Source organism: Myotis lucifugus, unplaced genomic scaffold (genome assembly GCF_000147115.1).
Source record: "Myotis lucifugus unplaced genomic scaffold, Myoluc2.0 scaffold_561, whole genome shotgun sequence".
Lineage (NCBI taxonomy): Eukaryota > Metazoa > Chordata > Mammalia > Chiroptera > Vespertilionidae > Myotis > Myotis lucifugus.
The window spans coordinates 259020-281315 of record NW_005871609.1 but is presented as its reverse complement, the minus strand read 5'-3'; the positions used below and the strand labels follow the sequence as shown (position 1 = coordinate 281315).

The window sequence follows — 22296 nt, the reverse complement described above, 5'->3', positions numbered from 1 at the left end:
CCAAACCCACACCCTAGGTGTGTGCCCTGACCAGGAATCGAACTCACAACCTTTAGGAGTGGAATGGCACTCCAACCAATGAGTCACACTGGCCAGAGCTAGACCCCTCTTAAAGGGGATGTCCTAGTATCCAATGACAAATACAACATTTATTATTTTTTTAATTTTATTTTTCCATCACAGTTTACATTCAATATTATTTTTTACTAGTTTGAGGTGTATCGCATAGTTGTTGGACAATTATAAAGAGACATTTAATTTTTTTTAATATCTTTTTATTGCTTTTTTTTTAGAGAGAGAGATAGAAACATGGATAAAAACCATCCATCGGCTGCCTCCTGTATGCCCCCTACTGGGGGTCGAGCCCAAAACCCAGGCATGTGCCCTAACCGGGAATCAAATAGGCAACCTCTTGGTTCATAGGTAAATGCTCAACCACTGAGCCACACCAGCTGGCACATTTAACATTTTATGGACTACCTTCTCGTCTTTAGATTTTGACTTTGTCACTTGTTCTGTTCACCTGAGCCTTGGTTTCCTCATCTATAAAATGGGTCGAAGTGAAATAATGCATGTAAATCATAATACATAAGAAGTTGAGCAATAAATTGCTGCAGTTTCCTCATTATCTCATAACACAATTCTCATAACACAATTCTTTAGTTTCCTGCAATTATCTCAGGATATGTTATAATCCCTGTCTTATATCGGAGGAAGTGAAAGTTGCATGATGTGGAGCGGAAGGAAGTCCTAGGTCTTCTAACTCCACACCCCTTGCTCTCCCTCTATTATGTGGCCTGACCTGTGTGCTCTAGTGCAATACAGGCCACAGGCTTTCAGCTTCTGCCCTGCTTTTTCAGAGTCATTAAGGAACGGCCCTGGCCGATGTGGCTCAGTGGGTAGAGTGCTGGCCTGCGGACTGAAGGCCCCGGGTCTGATTCCTGGTCAGAGCACATGCCCAGGTTGCGGGCTTGATCCCCAGTGGGGGTCATGCAGGAGGCAGCCAATCGATGATTCTCCCTCATCGTTGATGTTTCTATCTCTCCCTTTCCCTTCCTATCTGAAATCAATAAAAATACATTGAAAGAAGGAAAGGAAGGAAGGAAAGGGAGGGAGGGAGGGAGGGAGGGAGGGAGGGAGGGAGGGAAGGGAGGGAGGGAGGGAGGGAGGGAGGGAGGGAGGGAGGGAGGGAGGAACAGTTGGCCACACATCTGGCATATTATCTGTGAAGATTGTGGGGATTATTTGATTTCCCATCTGCACATGGCTGTCTGCCATAATGACAGGCAGAGGCTCATTTAGAGTCTGATAAATACTCTACATTTCATGTGGAAGCATTTGTTTCTCTTGGCTTTTATTGTGTAGGTCAGTCCTTGTCCTCTTCTGTAGGACAAGGTATTCTTCTGCTCTGTCAGTGAGGAAGTAAGCAAATGCTTGTCTACAGCTCTAGGCCTTTATAAGCTCTCAAGGCAGATTTTGTCAGCCTTGACACATTCAGAGTCAAGGAAAATGGCCACACATAGACATAAGCTCTTACTCTTTCTCTAATGGCACCTTTAACACCTTTGCTGGGTTTTTGCTCTTGCCTTACTCCAGGAGACCCCCATCAATTTGAACAGAAGTTCAATTACCGCCGTCCCATGTATCCCATTCTAAGGTACATGTGGGGAACAGATACCTATCGAGAGAGCATTAAGGTAAGAGTTTTCGGTGAAACCAGACTAAGTTATCAGAGTTTTTGTTTCAGATAAACCCCATAAGTTGCGGTTCAGTACTAACATGGTTTTCTCTTGGGCTGGGACTTACAGGATTTGGCTGACTATGCCTCTAAGAATTTAGAAGCCATGAATCCCCCACTTTTTCTCCGCTTTCTTAACCTGCTAATGAATGATGCCATATTCCTTTTGGATGAAGCCATACAGGTAAAAAACCCAAACAGATTAACTGCTCCTACACCTTCAAATCATGGCCAGTACATACTTTTAAACTTTTCATCATAATAGAGCAATCTTCATGCTTTTAGTACCAGTTTTAGACACTAAAAATCTGCAAGTAGCAGTGTACTACCAGCCTTCCCCTTACAGAGCTCGAGAAGTGTGGTTCCATTAAAGACCAAAAGCAAGGCTCATTGAAGCCTCGAGCTGGGATGATGCCTTGGCAGAGGGTGGAAAAGAACATATGATGAGGCCAAACTGAGGTAGACTGCCAGAACGAACTAGGCTCGCCCCACAGAAGCCAGAACCTCGCATTTGGTCAGTGACTTTCTCTTCAACCTTTTCCATCCCACCACATTAGGAACAGTGGCTCACTGAGGCAACGCTTCTTATCCCTCTCCTGAAAGATTGTGATTTTTACACCACTGCTTGGAAAAAAACTAGCTTGGGTTGTTTTTTCATGTAAAGACTTGCCAATACTCTCCATCTCTCCACTACCTCCCAAATCTTTAGCTGTATAGAAACATGGGTTTCACAACATGGACAGCTGGTGCCTCTCAGCCCCTTTGGGGTTTTGTATCCTGGACCATCCCTATGGAGCTGCCTGTTGCCCATGTAAAAACTTCCCGTCTACAAAGGGACAAGCAGTGACCAGCTGGAGTGGAGGCAGGAAAATCATGAGGGTAGCCTGTTGGAGAGCCATGAGCTCCTCCTATTGATTAGCAGTCTCCCAGCAACTTGTGAGAAATTTTTCCTGCTTTTTGCATCTATATATATAAAAGCCTAAGTGACCGCTTGACTGTTCGACCAGTAGCTATGACATGCACTGACCACCACGGGGCAGACGCTCAACTTACAGGCATGGAAACATGGAACAGACTGATGAATCGAAGAGGGAAGGGGGGAGGAGGGAGAGTGGGAAGAGGTTAACCAAAGATCTTATATGCATAGTAGAGGCCCAGTGCACCAATTTGTGCACTGCTGGGGTCCCTCAGCCTGGCCTGCGGGGATCAGGCCAAACTGGCAGTCTGACATCCCCGAGGGGTCCCGGATTGTGAAAGGGTGCAGGCCAGGCCGAAGGACCCCTCTGGTGCACAAATCCATGCACCAGGCCTCTAGTAATCCTGTAAGATTTTAGATAGATTTTCTTAGAAAACAATAAACAGCCCCTTCTGAGTAAGAGCTGTGTGACCCAGATGGCATTTTCATGGGACTGTAATTTTAACATGTTTGCTGTAACAGCAAAGGGGGGTTTTAAATATGGTTCTCCTTCCTGGCGTCTTGCGTGTTTGATAAAGCTTTGTTTTTTAATACAGCTTTGGGGGATTTCATTTTATTTTTCCCATCATTCAGGAAGGGTTCATCCTCTTTTTCGTCCTATTTGTTTTTGCTTGGGTTTCATACATTACACCACTTAGTCTCTATAATATTTCTAGAGGAATTACCAATAAGTCTACCTAGGCTGAAACAAAACTATACGGAGCCACAGTTTTTCTTTTTTCCCAAAATTTCTCTTTTAGCTTCAGCCCTCTGCTGAGAAATAAAGCCTCATGTCTCTGTGGCCGTCCCTGGTTTTCCCAGCATAGTGGCCTAGATTTTAAATGGGACCTCAAGTCTGATCTTCCCTTCAACTGAACTTCTTCTCTGATACATTCTACCTCTGGTTCCCATAGTATCTGAGCAAGATAAAGATCCAACAGATTGAGAAGGACCGAGGTGAATGGGACAGTCTGACTCCAGAAGCCCGCCGAGAGAAGGAAGCTGGCCTGCAGATGTTTGGACAGCTGGCACGTTTCCATAACATCATGTCCAATGAAACAATTGGTACCCTTGCCTTTCTCACATCAGGTAAGTACACAGAGCACCGCTTTCCCAAAAATGCAGTGGTCAAGATCTGCTTCATTTGAGGTACCAGCCCAGCTGAAACTAAGTGTTCAGACTCTGGTGACATTATCCTCCACAATGTGGGAGAGAAATGAATCACTAGGGGCTTCAGGAAACATGATGCCTTGTTGGCAGGGAATGAGGAAATGGCCACCGCACACTGCTGCCAGAAAGCACAAATGGGTATCGTTTTCTTAAGGACAAGTTAGCAATATGAATATATCAGGTGGAGAGGAGGAAAATTAACCTGAAAAATAGTCTGGAACTCTGATTAAATGTAGGTCAAACAAAGACATTATCTCCACCCCCTCTACAGCTACACTGTCCAGTGCAGTAGCCTCTTGCCACATATGGCTATCAAACACTTAAAATGTGGCCAGTTTGAATTGAGATGTGCTATAAGGAAATACATACTGCAAAACTTAGTATTAAAAAAGAATATTAATAATTTTATATTGATTTCACGCAAAATGACAACCAAGAATCACCAGACATTTGAGGAAATCTAGCATGAAAGAGATAATATGTGAAAACTTTTTTTCCTTTCAGTTTATTGATTTTTAGAGAGAGGAAGGGAGAGGGAGAAAGGGAGAGAAAATAAGTGCGCCTGGCCAGTGGGCTCAGCAGTTGAGCGTTGACTCAGGAACCAAGAGGTCACTGGTTTGATTCTCAGTCATGGCACATGCCTGGGTTGCTGGCTCAGTCTGCAGTAGAGGGTGTGCAGGAGGCAGCCAATTGATGATGTTTATTTCTCATCAATGTTTCTATCTCTCTGTCCTTCTCCCTTCCTCTCGCTCTAATAAAAAACATATTTTTTTTAAAAATCAATATGAGGGCCAAATGTCAATCAGCTGCCTCCTGCTTATGTTCCACTGGGGATCGAGCCCACAACCCAGGCATGTGCCCTTAACCAGGAATTAAACTGGCAACCTTAAGGTGCACAGGACAATGCCCAACCAACTAAGCCACACCAGCCAGGGTAATACATGAACACTTTCATAAAAATTTTCATAATCTCAGAGGGATAAGAGAAGATATAGCATATCAGTAGAAGGGTCAAAGATAAATTCAAGGAACTCTTGAGAGCAGCACAGAAAGGACTCCCATAAGCACATTAGAATTAAAATTATACAGCCTGGCCTGCGTGACTCTATGATGGAATGGTCAACCTATGAACCAGTAGGTCATGGTTCCATTCCTGGTCAGGGCACATGCCCAGGTTGCAGGCTCGATCCTCAGTGTGGGGCCTGCAGGAGGCAGCCAATCAATGATTCACTCTCATCATTGATGTTTCTGTCTCTCCCTCTCCTCTCTGAAAGCAATAAAAAAAATTTTTTGGGGGGGGCACTGCATTTAAAAACAAAAAACTAAACTACAGAATAACCATCATTGAGAACCTCCTAAAATCTAGCTGAATGAAAGTCATATAACTAAGGATTTAAAGAAGCCACATGGGGTGGAGATGCTGAATGGGCTAGTTCCACATCAACGTGTAACAGATAAAATATGAGAGGAAGCCCTGGCCATGTTGGCTTAGTTGTTTGGGCATTGTCCCATGCACTAAAAGGCTGCCAGTTCAATTCCCAGCCAGAGCACATGCCTGGGTTTCAAGCTCGATCCCCAGAGGGGGGATTAGGGAGGACCTGCAGGAGGCAGCAATTTTTTGCTCTCACATTGATGTTTCTCTTTCTCTCTATGTCTCCCCCTCTCTCTCTAAAAATCAATTATTTTAAATCTTGAAAAAACAATCAGGAAGGATATCTCTGCTGCAGAGAATCTCCCCTGAGGAGCGCGGGATCCCAGCCCCTCATGAGGCCCCTCCATCCCAGGGTTCCAGAGCCAGGATGAGACGTCCACATAACTTCCGCCTGAAAAGCCAGTGGGGATTGAGGCTGATGGAGATTAAGACTGCTGGAGTCCCAGGCAGTGCCTCTTAAAGGAGCCACACATGCATTTACTCAGACTCCCTCTTAGTTCCAGCTATGGGGCAGCACCTTGAAAGGCACTAGGGACATCCTGGAAGGAACTGAATTGTCTGGCATCAGGGTGAGAGCTGGAGGGGCAGCTTTCTCCCAGAGGCCATAGTTCCTTTGCTGAGCCCTTCCCCTACACAGGGCCAACAGGTAGTGGCCATATTGAGTCTCCATCAACTGGATGTTATTGTTCAACACACCTGGGGATTCCCTGAGACCCCACCCCACCAACTTGCCAATCAACCCAGGCTGATTCCAGTGGCTTTTCCATATAAATGGCCTTCAGATTTACCTAAAATCTCTCAAACAAGCAGCAGCTGGCCTTGGTTTGCAACTTGGCCTTTCCTGGGCACCTCCAAGCCAGCACAGGTAGCAACTATCTGCACATCACTTTGTAGCTCATGGTAGGTGGCCCCGGGCAGTACACAGGCAATGGCTGTCCATTGCCTGGACCTCCTGGTAGGCCCTCCTGGTAGGCCCTTGGTGGACAGCTTCAGACCACATCAAAGCACCACCCAACCACCTCATAAGTGACACACAGAAGGGGCAGACTCAGCAGGTACCAAAGACTTGCTGAAGTAAGTCCTGCTTTGTGGGGTGGGCCCCTGCACAGTGGTGGCAGCCAGTCCTTGCAGCTGGTCAGCCTGGGGGTAAATCCCTCCCATTAACATCCCAACAGCAATTAAGGCTCACCTACAACAGGAGGTTGTACACAGCCCACATGGTGGCACACATGGAGCACCCAGCTCAGGTGAACAGGGAGGCTGTGCCACTGGACCCTAAGGACATCTACTACATAAGGTCACTCGACCAAGCCTGAGAGATGGAGCAGCTCTACCTAATACATATAAACAAACACAGGGAGACAGCCAAAATGAGGAGACAAGGAGACATGTCCCAAGTGAAAGAACAGAACAAAACTCCAAAAAAAGAAGTAAAAAAAAAAAATGGAGACAAGCAATCTACTAGATGCAGAGTTCAAAACACAGTTAAAAGGATGTTCAATGAAATTAGAGGAGGAGTAGATGATCTTAGTGACAACTTCAACAGCATAAAAAAGGACATGGGAGCCATAAACTAGTCAGAAATGAAGGATATACTAACTGAAATGAAGAATCATTTACAGGGAATCAACAGTAGAGTAGATGAAACTGAGAATCAAAACAGTAATTTGGAAAATAAGGAAGCAAAAGCCCTAACCGGTTTGGCTCGGTGGATAGAGCAAACGCCTGCGGACTCAAGGGTCCCAGGTTCGATTCCAGTCAAGGGCATGTACCTTGGTTGCGGGTACATCCCCAGTGGGGGGTGTGCAGGAGGCAGCTGATCGATGTTTCTCTCTCATCGATGTTTCTAACTATCCCTCTCCCTTCCTCTCTGTAAAGAATCAATAAAATATATTTTTAAAAAAAATAAAAATAAGGAAGCAAAAAGTCACCCAACCAGAACAGCAAAAAGAAAAAAATTACAATAGTATAAGGAACTTTTGGGACAACTTCAAGTGTACCAACATTCGCATCATGGGGGGTTGGCCAGAAGTAGGAGAGAGAGAGCAAGAAATTGAATACCTATTTTAAAAAATAATGACAGAGCCTGGCTGATGTGGCTCTGGTTGATTGTCAACCTATAAAGCAGGAGGTCACGGTTCGATTCCCAGTCAGGGCACATGCCTGGGTTGCAGGCTCAATCCCCGGTGTGGAGCATGCAGGAGGTAGCCAATCAATGATTCTCTCTCATTGATGTTTCTATCTCTCCCTCTTCAATAAAAAAATGTATTTAAAAAATAATAATAATGACGGAGTTTGGCCGCCATGACTTAGTGGTTGAGCGATGGTTCGATATCCTGTCAGGGCACATGCCCAAGTTGTGAGCTTGATCCCCAGTAAGAGGCCTGCAGGAGGCAGCTGATTGATGATTCTCTCTCATCATTGATGTTTTTATCTCTTCTCCCTTCCTCTCTGAAATCAATAAAAATATTTTTTAAAAAACAAAACAAACATAAAACTATCATTTAATATCAAAGGACATATAAAGAGCCTCCCAGACAAGGAAAAGCTAAAGGAGTTCATCACCACCAAACCTATATTACATGAAATGTTAAAGGATCTTCTTTTTTTTTAATATATATTTTTATTGGTTTTAGAGAGGAAGAGAGAGGGAGGGAAAGAGAGAAACATCAATGTTGAGAGAGAATCTGACCAGATGCCTCTTGCACACCACCTACTGGGTATTGAGCTCACAACCCAGGCATGTGCCCTGACTGGGAATCAAACCATGATCTCCTGGTTCATAGGTCGATGCTCAACCACTGAACCACACCGGCCGGGCAAGGGTCTTCTTTAAGAAAGGAAAAAAGATCTCAGACATCTCTTGCAGCAGTCTGTTTACCGACACATCTCAGGGCAGTGGTCGGCAAACTCATTAGTCAACAGAGCCAAATATCAACAGTACAACGATTGAAATTTCTTTTGAGAGCCAAATTTTTTAAACTTAAACTATATAGGTAGGTACATTGTTATTAACTTAATTAGGGTACTCCTAAGGCTTAGGAAGAGCCACACTCAAGGGGCCAAAGAGCCGCATGTGTCTTACGAGCTGCAGTTTGCCAACCATGGTCTTAGGGCAAAGGAAACTAAGAAGGAAATAAACAAATGGGACTACATCAAAATAAAAAGCTTCTGCACAGCAAAAGAAACCATCAACAAAATGAAAGGGGAGCCCACTGTATGGGAGAACATATTTGCCAATGTTACAGCTGATAAGGGGTTAATTTCCAAAATACGTAAAGAACTCATACAACTTAACAAAAGGAAGACAAATAATCCAATTAAATAATGGGCAAAGGACCTAGATAGAAATTTCTGAAAAGTGGACATACAGAAGGCCAAGAGACATGGAAAAAATGCTCAAAGTCACTAATCATCTGAGAGATGCAGATTAAAAAGTCAATGAGGTATCACCTGACACCTGTCAGAATGGCTACCATTAATAAATCAACAAATGACAAGTGCTGGTGAGGATGTGGAGAAAAAGGAATCCTAGTCCACTGCTGGTGGGAATGCAAACTGGTATAGCCACTGTGGACAACAGTATGGAGTTTCCTCAAAAAATTAGAAATAGAACTCTCTTTTGACCCAGTGATCCCACTTCTAAGACTATACCCTAAGAAACGAGAAACGCCAATCAGAAAGGACATATGCACCCCTATGTTCATAGCAGCACAACTTACAAAGCTGAGATCTGGAAACAAGTGCCCATCAATAGATGAGTGGACAAAAAGGCTTTGGTACATTTACTCAGTGTAATACTAAATGGTGGTTAAAAAGAAGGAACTTTTACCATTTGCAACAGCATAGATGGACCTGGAGAGTATTATGCTGAGTGAAATAAGCCAGTCAGAGAAAGATAAGTATCACATGATCTCACTCATATGTGGAATCTAATGAACAAAATAAACAGATGAACAAAATAGATCCAGAGACAGAGAAGCATGAAACAGACTGATTCATTTCAGAGGGGATGCGGGTTGGGTGGGGAGAGATTAACCAGGGAACTTATATGCAAATAGCATAGCCCATGGACACAGATAAAAGTGTGGTGAAGGCCTGGGAGGAGTGGCTATAGGGTGGAGGGGGTCAATGGGGAAATAAAGGGGGGGCGGGCATTTATAATACTTTAAACAATATAGATAAGTTTCTTTAAAAAGAAGGAAAAATGAAAAGACAAAAGATAAAAAATATGAATAATGTGAATAAATATATATCTGCCAGCAATTAAATCTAAAAAACAAAATAAATAAACAGAACAGAAATAGACTCATAGATACAGAGAAAATATTGACGGTTGCCTAATGGAAGGGGTGCAGGCTCGGGTGAAAAAGGTGAAAAAGATTGAGAAGTACAAATTGATAGTAACAAAATAGTCGTGGGATGTAAAGTACAGCACAGGGAACATAGTCAATCCTATCTAATAAGGAGGGAATATGCTAATTGACCCTCATGCCATCGCAAAGATGGTGGCACCCACAGACAATAAGGAGGGAATATGCTAACTGACTGCCCTGCCCTCAAAGATGGCGGCACCCACAGCCACAGGATGGCAGCACCCAGTCCCCTCAGCCCTGCCAGGGTGGCAGGCGCACGGCAGAGCAGGCCTGGCCGCTCCACCCGCCTGCCTCCAGAGTCCCCCAGTCTCCTCAGCCCCCCAGCCGCCCAGGGCCACCTGAGGAGCAGGTAACCAGGGCCGGCCGAGGCTTGCGCTGCCGGCAGTGGCAGCAGCACGGGTGTGATGGGTGTCGCCTTCCCCTGATCACCAGGTCGCCTTCCGCCCTGAGGGCTCCTGGACTGTGAGAGGGGGCAGACCGGGCTGAGGGACCCCCCCATCCAGTGCATGAATTTTCAAGCACCGGGCCTCTAGTCTATATATAAAAGCCTAAGCGACCATTACGACCGGACAACCAGATAACCGGCCAGTAGCTGTGATGCACACTGACCACCAGGGGGCAGAGGCTCAATGCAGGTGCTGCCCCCTGATAGTCATTGCACTCCCACAGCCAACCTCCTGTGGTCAGCCAACATCCCATAGTCTCTCCCCCCCGGCCGGCTGACCCAATCAGGACTAGGTGAAACAGCCCCAATCGGCCCCGATCGCCGGGCAGGCCGAGGGACCCCACCTGTGCATGAATTCGTGCACCAGTCCTGTAGTATCCTTATAACTGCATGGTGTCAAATGGGTACTAGATTTATCAGGATGACCACTTAGTACATTATGTAATGTCTACTAGTAATTACTGGGTGTTTACCTGAAACTAATATAATATTGTATATCAACTGTAATTGAAAAATAAAAAATTTAAAATGAATTTAAAAAAAGGAAGCAGAACAGAAAGAGATGGAAATAAGAAAAGGGTAAGAAAATAAAGGATCTATCTAAAAAGTCTCAAACAAGAAAACTGTTAGGGAGGGGATTATCAAAGAAATAATATCCAAAAAAATCCCCAAGAGTAAGAGCCTCTAAATCAAGCATGTCAAACTCACGGCCCGCAGGCCGCATGCAGCCAACAAGGAATATTTTGGCGGCCCAGCTAATATAACGGTATGTAAGAAACATTTTAATAAAAATTTTGTAACTTAATTTTTACAATTATTTTATACAATTATTAATAACAAACTACAACATTCGCTAACAACTGATTACTGTAATCATGTTGCATTCATTTCCCTTAGGTGCAGACGCACCATTTCTCTCCACTAACACTAGCAGCAAATATTTTAGCAGCCGATTGCTACATCATTAGTCTTGTACTGACTTGTTTGGTGTGCACAACAGGAAATATTTTGCTTTTGGAGAACAAGAAAAATAGGTTTATTTGTGTTACGCTTATTAATTTGTGTAGTTATTCAGTGTCTGGTAATTAATGTTCAAGTAAAAATATTAATTTTTATTAAAATGTTCTATTTTATGTTAACGATTACTCATTTATTTCAGCCCTTTGTATTCAGCATGTCTATCAAAATCAAGTGGTAGTAAAAATAAATGAAAAATTGCTGACGAACATCAAAATTTCCAAGAAAAGTGGGAATTGGAGTATTTTTGCTGTGAAATAAAAACTAAAATAATCTGCTTGATATGTAATAATGCTATTAGTGTACCAAAGTTATACAACATTCATTGTCACTATGAACAACATAAATCAAAATATGATAATTACGAGGAATTAATGAGGCAAGAAAAGTTGAAAGAACTCAAGTTGGGACTGAAAAAACAGCAGTTCATGTTTACTAAAGTATCACAAGAAAGTGAAGCAGTGGTGCACGCAAGGTACGTCTTGTCGGAGTTGATTAGCTAAACACTCGAAACCTTTTACTGAAGGTGGTTCATCAAGGAATGTCTAAAGCTGAAGAAATTGTTAGTCCTGGAAATGTGAAGTCTTTTCAAACAATCTCTTTGTCTCGAAATACAGTTGCGGAAAGAGTTACTGATTTGGCCGACAATTTAAGTATTCAGATCAAAGCAAAATGATCTAGTTTCTAAGCTTTTTCCATTGCCTGTGACGAGAGTATGGACATTGGAGGCGTAGCTCAGTTAGCTGTGTTTCTTTGTGCTTGCGACACGGATTTCAATTTTTGAGGAATTGTTGGAACTAGTACTAATGCGTAACACTAGTACAGGACAAAATATATTTAATTTTGTTTTTAAACTTCTGCAAAAATACAGTCTACCTCTCTCAAAATTAACTTCTGTAGCTACAGATGGAGTTCCTTCAATGACTGGAAAAAACAATGGTTTCGCAGCATTACTGCAAAAAACAAAAAGTGAAATTTATGACAGATCCAAGATTCATCATATGCATTGCATTATATCAAGAAGTATTATGCACGAAGGTAATAAACATGGAAAATGTGTTGACATCTATCAAAAAAAATTATCAATTTCATAAGATCTCAAAGCTTTAATCAGCAACAGTTCTCTGCTTTCTTAAGTGAATTAGCAAATATTCCAGCTTGTGCTACTATATCGAGGTACGTTGGCTATCCTACTCCAAGGTTCTTAAACAATTCTGGGACTTGAAAGAAGAAATATGTCAGTTCTTAATAACTAAAAATCAAGACATAACCCTGTTTTTTGACACAATATGGTTGCAGGATTTATCCTTCATGGTTGATATAACAAAACACTTATATGACTTAAAACTGCAAGGAAAAGATCAGATTATTACAAACATGTGTGACCAAGTCAAAGCATTCACATGTAAGCTAGTTCTTTGGGAAAAGCAGTTGAAAAATGAAGATTTAATGTACTTTCCAACATGCAACATGAACAAATCAAGCTTAAGTGAAACTGCATCGTATCAAAAAATTTTAAGCCTTAGAACTGAATTTGAAACAAGGTTTGCAGATTTTAAATTTTTGGAAGACAAGTTTTCTTTAATTTTTTCAATAAATATAGAATCAGTACCTAATCAAATGCAAATGCAGGTAATTGAGATTCAGTGCGATTCAGATTTAGAGGCAAAATTCAGTGAAGTTGGCGTGCCTAAATTTTACAAATATTTACCTGCCAGCTTTGAAAATTCACATGAAGTTTTTTCCATGTTTGGAAGTACTTATCGGTGTGAGTAGTTATTACAATTATGAGAGGAAATAAGTCTCCTGTCAGATCCAGAATTACTGACATTCACCTTGGGGCAGTTTTGAACGTAATCACTGAGAACAAGATTTCCCCAGAAGTAAGAATGATAATAGAGAAGAGATGCCTAGTGTCAGGAAGAAAACATTAATTTTATCATTGCTCTTGTTCTTTTTTTTATATACTATACTCTTCAAAATAAACCTACGTTTCTATGAAAATAGAAGCTTTTGTTTTTTTGCAGCCCACATAAACTTAAACCTTGTTTATTTGGCCTGTGTTAGCCTTTGAGTTTGACATGCTTGCTCTAAATTGAAATGAGCCATCAAGTAGCTAGCACAGAGAATTTTTTTAAACCCCATACTAAGATTTATCATTGTGACATTTCAGAAAATCATGGTAAAAAAATGATCCTACAGGGTCCCAGAGAGAAAGTCAGGTCATATACATTGTTTAAGTACCAAAATGTCTTTGAAATTCACAACAGTAACATCTGAAGCTGGAACACATTCCTGATGGGAAATATTTTTTTCAGCCCAGAATCCTATACCCAGCCAAACTATCAGTTCTATTAGAGGGTAAAGTATAAGGGCATTTTCAGACATGAAGGCATCAAATTTACTTTCATCAAAGCTACAATAATATATACTCTCCCAGCTGGTGTGGCTCAGCGGTTGAGCATCGACCCAGGAACCAAGAGGTCACGGTTTGATTCCCAGTCAGGGCAGATGCCCAGGTTACAGGCTCAATCCCTAGTAGGAGGCTCTCTCTTTCTCTGTAAAAATCAATAAAAAAACATTAAAATAAAAAAAAAGATACACTCTATCAAAATGAGAGAATAAACCCAGAAGGAGCTAGATGGAATCCTATAAGAGACACAAAGGAAGTTCCCAGGATGATGGTAGAAGGAGCTCGTATAACCACCACGCAACAGACCTACAGAGCAAGGAGTCCAGATTGGAGTGACAGATGGAAACTTCCAGAAAGAACATTTCCCAAAATGCAGAACTGCTAGAAATTATCCTATTGGGAATTTTACATTTCTGATAAAGAGTTGTTTTGTTTTTTTCTTTATTGATTAAGGTATTATATATGTGTCCTTATCCCCTCATTGCTGCCCCACCCCACTCCGTTCATGCCCACACCCCCCTGGTGTCTGCGTCCATTGGTTATGCTTATATGCATGCATACAAGTCCTTTGGTTGATCTCTTCCCTCTGGTAAAGAGTTTTAGAAAGATTTAATGATAGGTTCTCTGAAAATAAGCAAACAAAAACCCCAGAGTTATACTAAAATTTAGTTCACCCTTGTACAATGCAGGGGTTAGTGACACTGACCCCCCACCCCGGCACAGTGGAAAACCCATGTGTAACTTCTGACTCCCCAGAAGTTAACTACTAATGGCCTACTATTAACTGCAAGCCTTACTGATAATATATAGTCGATTAACACATATGTATGTCTTATGTATTATATACTATATTCTTAGAATAAAGTAAGATAGAGAAAAGAAATGTTATTAAGAAAATCCTAAGGAAGCCCAACCAGTGTGGCTCAGTGGTTGAGTGTGGACCCAAGAACGAGGAGGTCACGGTTTGATTCTAGATCAGAGCACATACCCGGGTTGCAGGCTCAATTCCCAGTGGAAGGTGTGCAGGAGGCAGCTGATCAATGATTCTCTCTCATCATTGATGTTTCTATCCCTCTCCCTTCCTCTCTCTAAAATCAATAAAAATATAAAAAAAGAAAATCATAAGGAAAAAAATACATTTACAGTATTTATTGAAAAAAGCAACTGCATATAAGTGGACCCATGCAGTTCAAGTCTATATTGTTCAAGGGTCAACTGTATAAACAAGGTGTTAACAGTCTTTATTTCTGGATGATAGTTTTTACATTTTGTTTGTTTGCTTTTGCTTGTCTATATTTTCTAATATTACTACAATGAAAATGTATTAAAATTACTTATGTAATTTTAAAAAGTAGTAGTCTCCAGAGGTCTCCCAGCAAAACTCTAAGACATAAGTAAAAGATTGCTAATGGATTGAGTTTTCAGTCTGGCTTTCCTTCCAGAGATCAAATCACTCTTCGTGCACCCTTTCCTGGCTGAGCGCATCATCTCCATGCTGAACTACTTCCTGCAGCACCTGGTTGGCCCCAAGATGGGGGCCTTGAAAGTCAAGGACTTCAGTGAATTTGACTTCAAGCCCCAGCAGCTCGTATCAGATATCTGCACGATCTACTTAAATCTTGGGTACTTGAGATTTAAATTGGGCAAGCCAGAGGGGGATGCTAATGTTTTAATTGGGGGCTTTGATAAGAATAATGTGGAAGTAGAAAAGAAATGGTTCATTTCAAGTTGGTTGATGAAAGGATCTTCTGTAGTTTTAAATGAGATTTTTGTGTTACCTGTGGGACAGACATTGTTCAGAATTTCCAACATTCTGCCTTGATTTGTACAAAGATAAACTTTGCTGGTTGTACTGTTGTTTGGAAAAGCAGTATTCCTTTAAAGCCACAGAATACTTGATAGACCTTCCTAAAAATTAGAAATGTTTATCAAAAGAGCATTCATGGCATTTAAGTGATGGGGACCCTTGTCCCTCAACCCACTGATTACCTCCTCTGATGCTCCATTTCCCTCCCATGCTGACCTTCCAGGAATGAGGAGAATTTCTGTGCCACTGTGCCCAAAGATGGGCGTTCCTATTCCCCGACTCTTCTTGCACAGACCATCCGAGTTCTGAAGAAAATAAATAAGCCTGGAGATATGATTGTGGCTTTCACCAACTTAGCAGAGAGAATCAAGGTGAGAAGGAGGAGGGTTTGTTTATTAACATGTTCTATAAAAATCCCATGGTTGCCCTGGCCAGTGTGGCTCAGTTTGTTGAACATTGTCCCGTGTACCGAAAGGCCGCTGGTTTAATTCCCTGCCAGGACACATACCCACGTTGCAGGCTCGATCCCTGGTCAGGGTGTGTATGGGAGGCAACAGGTACAAGTTTCTCCCCCCCTTCCTCTCTCTCTCTAAAGATCAAGAAAAACTTTTTTTTTTTAATTACATTATTGACTCAGCTGTACTGCTCTTTACCCTGTTTTGGAGGGTAGGCAGAAACATTGCCTTGAGAAAATATAAACATGATTAGTCAGTAACTAGAACTACTGAATTCTTAATACTGCTATTTTTTTATTACTGATTTGAGAGAGAGAGCAAGGTACAGAGAGAAACATTGATACTTGTTGCTCTTATCTATGCATTCATAGGTTGGTTCTTGTATGTGCCCTGACCAGGGATCAAACCTGCAACCTTAGCCTATGGGGACGACGCTCTAACCAAGGCAATACTACTATTCTTTTTTTTTTTTTTTTTCAATTTATTGGGGGGGGGGAGGTTTAAATGTGCTTTTTTGTTAATTTCTAGAGAGAGAGGAAGAAGGGAGAGATAGAAACATTGATGAGAGAGAAACATGGCTGCCTCCTACACACCCCCTACTGGAGATCAAGCCCACAACCCAGGCATGTGCCCTGACCAGGAATCGAACCAGCAACTCTTTGGTACATGCTCAACCACTGAGCCACACTGGCCAGGCAATACTACTACTACTACTACTACTACTACTACTTTCTCTAGTGTGAGAGTGAGAATAGAAAAATTGATTTAAGAAGCTTCTGCTAGAAGAGTATACAGAGTTTTGTAGGCTGTTTTTATGAAAATGTTTGTGCAGTTTTACTAATAGATTTGAAAATCTATATTGTTAATGCTAAAAAGCAGAACTTCTTAGAATAGAATTCAAAATGAGTTGTTTTAGTTATTTTTATTGGTTTTCTCTGTTCTGTATATTTGTGATTGGTAGTTGGCTCATGTGGGAATAGCCATACATTTTAAAGATTAGAATACTGCATTGTATTTAGCTAATAATCCCTTTGGGGTATGACAGAGCTCCATTAGCAGTTATGGAAACAGAAAAACCATGGCACAGTGTCTGATAGAAAACTTTCTTTATTGATGTCAGTCCTCCCTTCATCGAGTTACTTATTTCTTGAGTTGGGCTTCATCTTTGCCTCCAGTTTAGCCAGATGGGGCCCTGAGTCATGAAAGAATCAAAGGTTAAAGGCACTTTTAAATTCTTATACCTGATTGTGCCTAACCCCGGAAACTTCATGAGTGGCTGTGATTATGCAAATAATAACCCTCCAGCTCCTCCCATTTTAGATTCTGACATTTACAAGACTGTTGCCAGAAAGATGTATGTGATGTGCTTCTTTTCCTGTTAACACTGTAACCCATTCTTAACTGCTAACAGCTGAGCCAATGGAAGTTTCCGAATTGGGGTTGGATGCTAAATTTGATCCCATAATATCTATCTTGGCTTGTTTAGAAAGCAAAGAATTGTCATTGTCACTGTAAAGGGTCATTACCTTTAAAACACGCCCTTTCAGGTTCGACACCCTTTAAGGTGCAGTTACTGAGCATTTGAACCCGTCACTCTGAATTCAGCTCAGTGCTGGCTGTTTGTGCTCAGTCTCTCGCAGACCTGCAGCAGCAGGAAGAGGAGACCTACGCGGACGCCTGCGATGAGTTCCTGGACCCCATCATGAGCACCTTGATGTCTGACCCTGTGGTGCTGCCGTCCTCCCGAGTCACTGTGGACAGGTCCACCATCGCCAGGCATCTGCTCAGGTACGGACGGCCGCTGCTGCACCTTTCCTCCCAGCTTTCTGATCGCGGGGTAGTGCGCCCCGAAGGTGCCAGAGATGACTTACTGTTAATGTGGTGGAGGTGTATCACTTGATTGTTAAGGATTTAAACATTCAAAACAAGAAACCTTGTTGTGAAATACTGGTCTAACCTTATCTATTCCTTCCTTAAGGAAATAATTTGTTAACATGTTATAAAATATTTTAACCTGGAGTCTGAGTGGATTTAAATTGCTTTAATTTTATAAAAATATAAAAGGTAGGGGTATCTTTTTATTATTCGGGCTTTAAACTGTATTCATCCCACGGGTTAACTCACATCTCCTGCTGTTGCTGCTGTCAGTCGTGGTGTCCGGGGGGCTCCCGGCTGCCTCTCTCAGGGCAGCATTGCCTAGAAAGGGTCTGAGAGACTTGCCTGTTTAAAATGAAGTTATGGAAGTTGACCCAAATTTAAGGAAATACAATTTTTAAATATTGGGGGAAAAGGATTTCCTATTTCATGGTATTTGGTATTAAGTATTCACTATATGCATGAAGCTGTGCTAGGTGGGACATCTTTTCAAAGTGTGAGTGAAAATTTCTATTTTATTGGGGCCTCAGAATAAAAAGGAGAAGATATACCAGCCCTTAAAGTATGTTATAAACCTTCCTACCTGTCAGGAAGCCATGATCTGCATCTACTTGGATAGCAGTCAGCTGACTGGGTCAGGTGTCCGCTCACAAGGCTTTATCCCCTGACATCTCCTTCTGTTTTGAGAGCCCGTCACTAAAACTAAGCTCTTCCTGCTGACGTGAGTGTGCAGGGTCTCCAAAGAGGGAAACGGAATCAGATATCTGAACAATGTTGACATAAAGTTTGTTTAGAAGCAGAAAGACAAAGTAGCTAAATAATCTGAAAAGGAAAAAAAACCTCCTGAATCATTCTTTCTAACCTCAATTCAGCACTTGATTCAAATGCAATCTAGCTTCAGTCTCCAAGTAAGATCCCAGGTATTCTAGTTTTGGCTTAGGATGTTAGAACTGATGAAAATAACCCCATTTTCCTTTCTCTCTTTGTCCCAGTGACCAAACAGATCCCTTTAACCGTAGCCCCCTCACCATGGACCAGATCCGGCCAAACACAGAACTAAAAGAAAAAATCCAACGGTGGCTCGCAGAGAGGAAACAACAGAAGGAGCAACTTGAATAAATACTGCGACCTAAACCAACCAAAACGAACCCCAGAGTGAAGATAAACAGTTGTTTGTGATTTCTCTTTGGTTCTGTTCCTTTCTTTCTTTTTTTTCTTTTTTTACTAAATTGGAGAACTGCTCTTGCTCAGATTATGATAATTAAGATTCCTAAGAACTTGACAAGGCTCTCCTAGCTTACAGGATATTATAATTATACCCCCACCAAGTCTGGAAATCATCACTAATTTTTACCCTTTGTTCTCTCTCCCTATTCCTTCTTCTCCCCTTTCCTACCTTAAATTATATTAATTTCCACTGCTAAAACTTCCTGCCACCTTACTATTTTTCTTCCAAGAACTGCTCAGACATCTTTGGTGATCACTGCTTTTAAGTATATGATGTCACATATTTCAGTGACAGCTGATATCGTCAAAAAGCCCTGTGTTCTCAAGGTATTGACTAGTCTTCGCGGCCCAGACTTCAGCTCTTCTTTTTGTACAGCTCTGCAGTATTACAGGGTAACCTTCCACATCAAAGCAGGTAGCTACGCTTGAGTACACTGTGAGATGATAGATGAGATGAAAAAAGAAAGGAATCTTATGCAATTCTGTTGATAGCTCTTAATTTTGTATTATCTCCATAACTCAGAGATATGGTAGAGGACACACACTGTCCCATGGGGTTGTCATTACCAGGAAAAACCCTACAATATTTTGGGGAGGACTGACAGGATAAACTTGCAGTTTTGATACTATCCAGAAAATTCTGCGGTGGAAGAATAAAAGAGGCTGTTGGGCCCAATTTAGCTTATGGAAATCTGTTGCTAAGTAGAGAAGTTGGATAACAAGTATTGTAAGCAGGAAAAATGTCATTTTAAGACACTAATATCAACAGTATATCTCAGTATCTATATACACCGTGTGTTTTTTATATTGGCCTAGTGTAGACTGAGCTCCACTTTAAATCGTCTCTTCCATGGTAAGGTATTTACAGTATGTGGCCACTAACACACTTTTCTAGATAAAATTCCGAGACTGTGAAATGTATATAGTTAATGTTTGAGCTTGTGAACTGAATCCCAAGAACTGCTTCTAACTCAGCCTAGGTCAGCAGTTAACAAAGGAATTTGAGGACAGCTTTGCCCACAAACCATTTTAAATAGCAACTTAGCCCCGTAGAGTTAATAGTTGGGTGGGCCCCCACTTTTACAAGTTGAGCTTGAGTTCCCTACTCAGCTGTGCAGCTTACATGCTAAGTGAGGCACATTCCCCTATGGACTGTCTGTATCACTGTCCCTCTAAGCCCAAAGATAACCTAAGTGACAAGAAAAAGGGTACGATCTGGAAACGGGTCATTGCTTCATTTAGAGGACATTATTGTTAACCATGGTGTCTTTCAAATAAGATGTCAATTTCATAATATTCCAAGTTTCTGTCACCAGCCCTTGATATGTTTTTGATGGTATCTACTGGGGAAAAAAACAATGAGAGGGCATCCCACACTAGATTAAAGATGTTGCCTATTGCTGTGCAAATGCCAGAACATCAGATAGGAATTCAGTGTTGCCTCCTGGGCCTTGAAGGCATGGGTTGACAGAATTTGTTTATTTCCTTAAAATAAGCTTCATGTCATATTTATTAGCCTCCTTTACTGAGAATGAACTGTGTATACAATAAGCTTCTACCACCTTGCATTATCTTCCCAGCCCAATCACATAGGATGTTTTCTTTAAAAGACCAGGTTTTTATAGGAGAAATTTGGAGGAAAAATGGACACAAAACCTCAAAAGGCAGCGTTCCCAGCAGCTTTCTAGTCAACAACCTGTATGTTTGTATCTGTATGTGTATTCCACGTCTGTCTTCAGATTGTAAGCCTTTTCTGGCAAGCTTTTTTTTAATTATTATGAAAGCCCTTTTCCTGAAATTTATGAATGGCTATGGCACCATTAATGCTGCTGAATGTCTTAAACTCATTACATAGGCAAGTGCATAGCCACTACTGGTAAGAAACCATGTAATTTAAGAACATCCAAAAATGAGACTAAAAATTATCATTTTGGTACAACGCAGTGCATATACGCACTTGGAAGCTTGAAGAGGTATTTTGTTATCTGGAACTAAAAACCAGCTCAAAATCTATGAGAGCAGACTCTCTGACATACCTAGTTTGATGTGTTGGCTTTGCTGGAGTATGATAGGAAAGTGGAGACTCTAATCAGCTCTAACAGTGCTTACTAAGAGGGTAACACTGAACTTAGGAAATTTCATAGGTTTCATCAAGCAATCTGGTTTTTTTAAATGAATATGTAAAACCTGAAAGAAACTTTAAAGGTCTCACACTCTACAAAAGCTTTATTACTTTATTTGATGCTGGTTGTGAAGCAGCCATTGCACAGAGCGTAAGTGTACTGGGTGCCTTTACCAGCCAGGGGCTGATGCTGCACTGTTGGTGACATGAGTACATAATGCACATGCTCTACCTGCTAAACAGGAAACGAACTTAAAGACAAAAAAAAAACAAAAAGGTTGACTGAAATAAAACTTGATGGACATAACTGTGTTCTGAAACATTCCAGGAAGGTTATTTCTTGTCAAACTCACCTGGGGGTATTTGTTCAAAGCTTGTATGTAATAAATGAATTCCTAACTTACAGCCTTCGTCATCACTTCCTTTATGACAGTATTAAAAGCTCGCAGCAGTTTCAGACTGTGACCTGGCTGACCTAATCTGCCTGAGCAGTTAGCCTCTGAACCCTGTAGTCATCTTGGAAGAGGAGTCTCCTAATCAGTTCGCTTTGGGCTCACTCTTTATCTGGCCTACATCCCACGTCTTTCAATCATTTACTGTCATGTTCCCTTGCTCCGTGCAAGACTTCAGCCTAGGTTAACCCAACCATTCCCCTGTTCCAGTATCCAAACTACAGACCATTGTTGGAGGAAAATGACACCATCTTTACCATCAACTTGTAGTTTCTAACATTGCCCAAAACCCTTTTGTGTCCGTAACTTCAACAACTATTCCAAACTCTAACCTCTTTTCTCAAATTCTCACCCTTCACACTCAGATGACCTTGCCTTCTAATTCACTAGAAAGATACACTTAGAATTTTCACTCTCGCCCTAACCTGTTTGGCTCAGTGGATAGAGCGTAGGCCCAGGTTCGATTCCAGTCAAGAGCGTGTACCTTGGTTGTGGGCACATCCCCAGTAGGGGGTGTGCAAGAGGCAGCTGATCGATGTTTCTCATTGATGTTTCTAACTCTATCCTTCTCCCTTCCTCTCTGTAAAAAATCAAAATATATTTAAATATATATATATTTTTTTTTTTAAAGAATTTTCACTTTCAAACATTCTCTCCCATCATCCCCCTGTGGGGAAGGCCCACCTTCCCAAGGCTGATCCCTCCAGCCTGCTTTCCTGCCTCATCAGGACGTCAGCCCTTCTCTATCTCCTGTCTCTCCCTTGACTTCCACATCCCTATGTGGCTTTCTGACTTGTTTTCCTTTACAGCCA

At 41.7% G+C, this 22296-nt stretch overlaps 1 protein-coding gene across 2 annotated transcripts in view; it reads left to right on the top strand.

Annotated features, from left to right (window-relative positions):
- The window catches only part of UBE4A (ubiquitination factor E4A), a 56099-nt gene extending 34664 nt beyond the window's left edge, over positions 1-21435 (top strand). Inside the window, exons 14-20 of one of the 2 annotated variants that reach the window (XM_006104306.3) lie at positions 1597-1697; positions 1809-1922; positions 3608-3782; positions 14989-15169; positions 15577-15724; positions 17439-17596; positions 18676-21435. In XM_006104306.3, coding sequence (XP_006104368.1) covers positions 1597-1697; positions 1809-1922; positions 3608-3782; positions 14989-15169; positions 15577-15724; positions 17439-17596; positions 18676-18802 — 1004 coding nt within the window. In that variant the 3' untranslated portion in view covers positions 18803-21435. Of the gene's footprint in view, positions 1-1596; positions 1698-1808; positions 1923-3607; positions 3783-14988; positions 15170-15576; positions 15725-17355; positions 17597-18675 lie in introns of those variants that run through there. The other variant, XM_023745626.1, reaches the window with a different exon arrangement.
- The last annotated feature ends 861 nt before the right edge of the window (positions 21436-22296 follow it).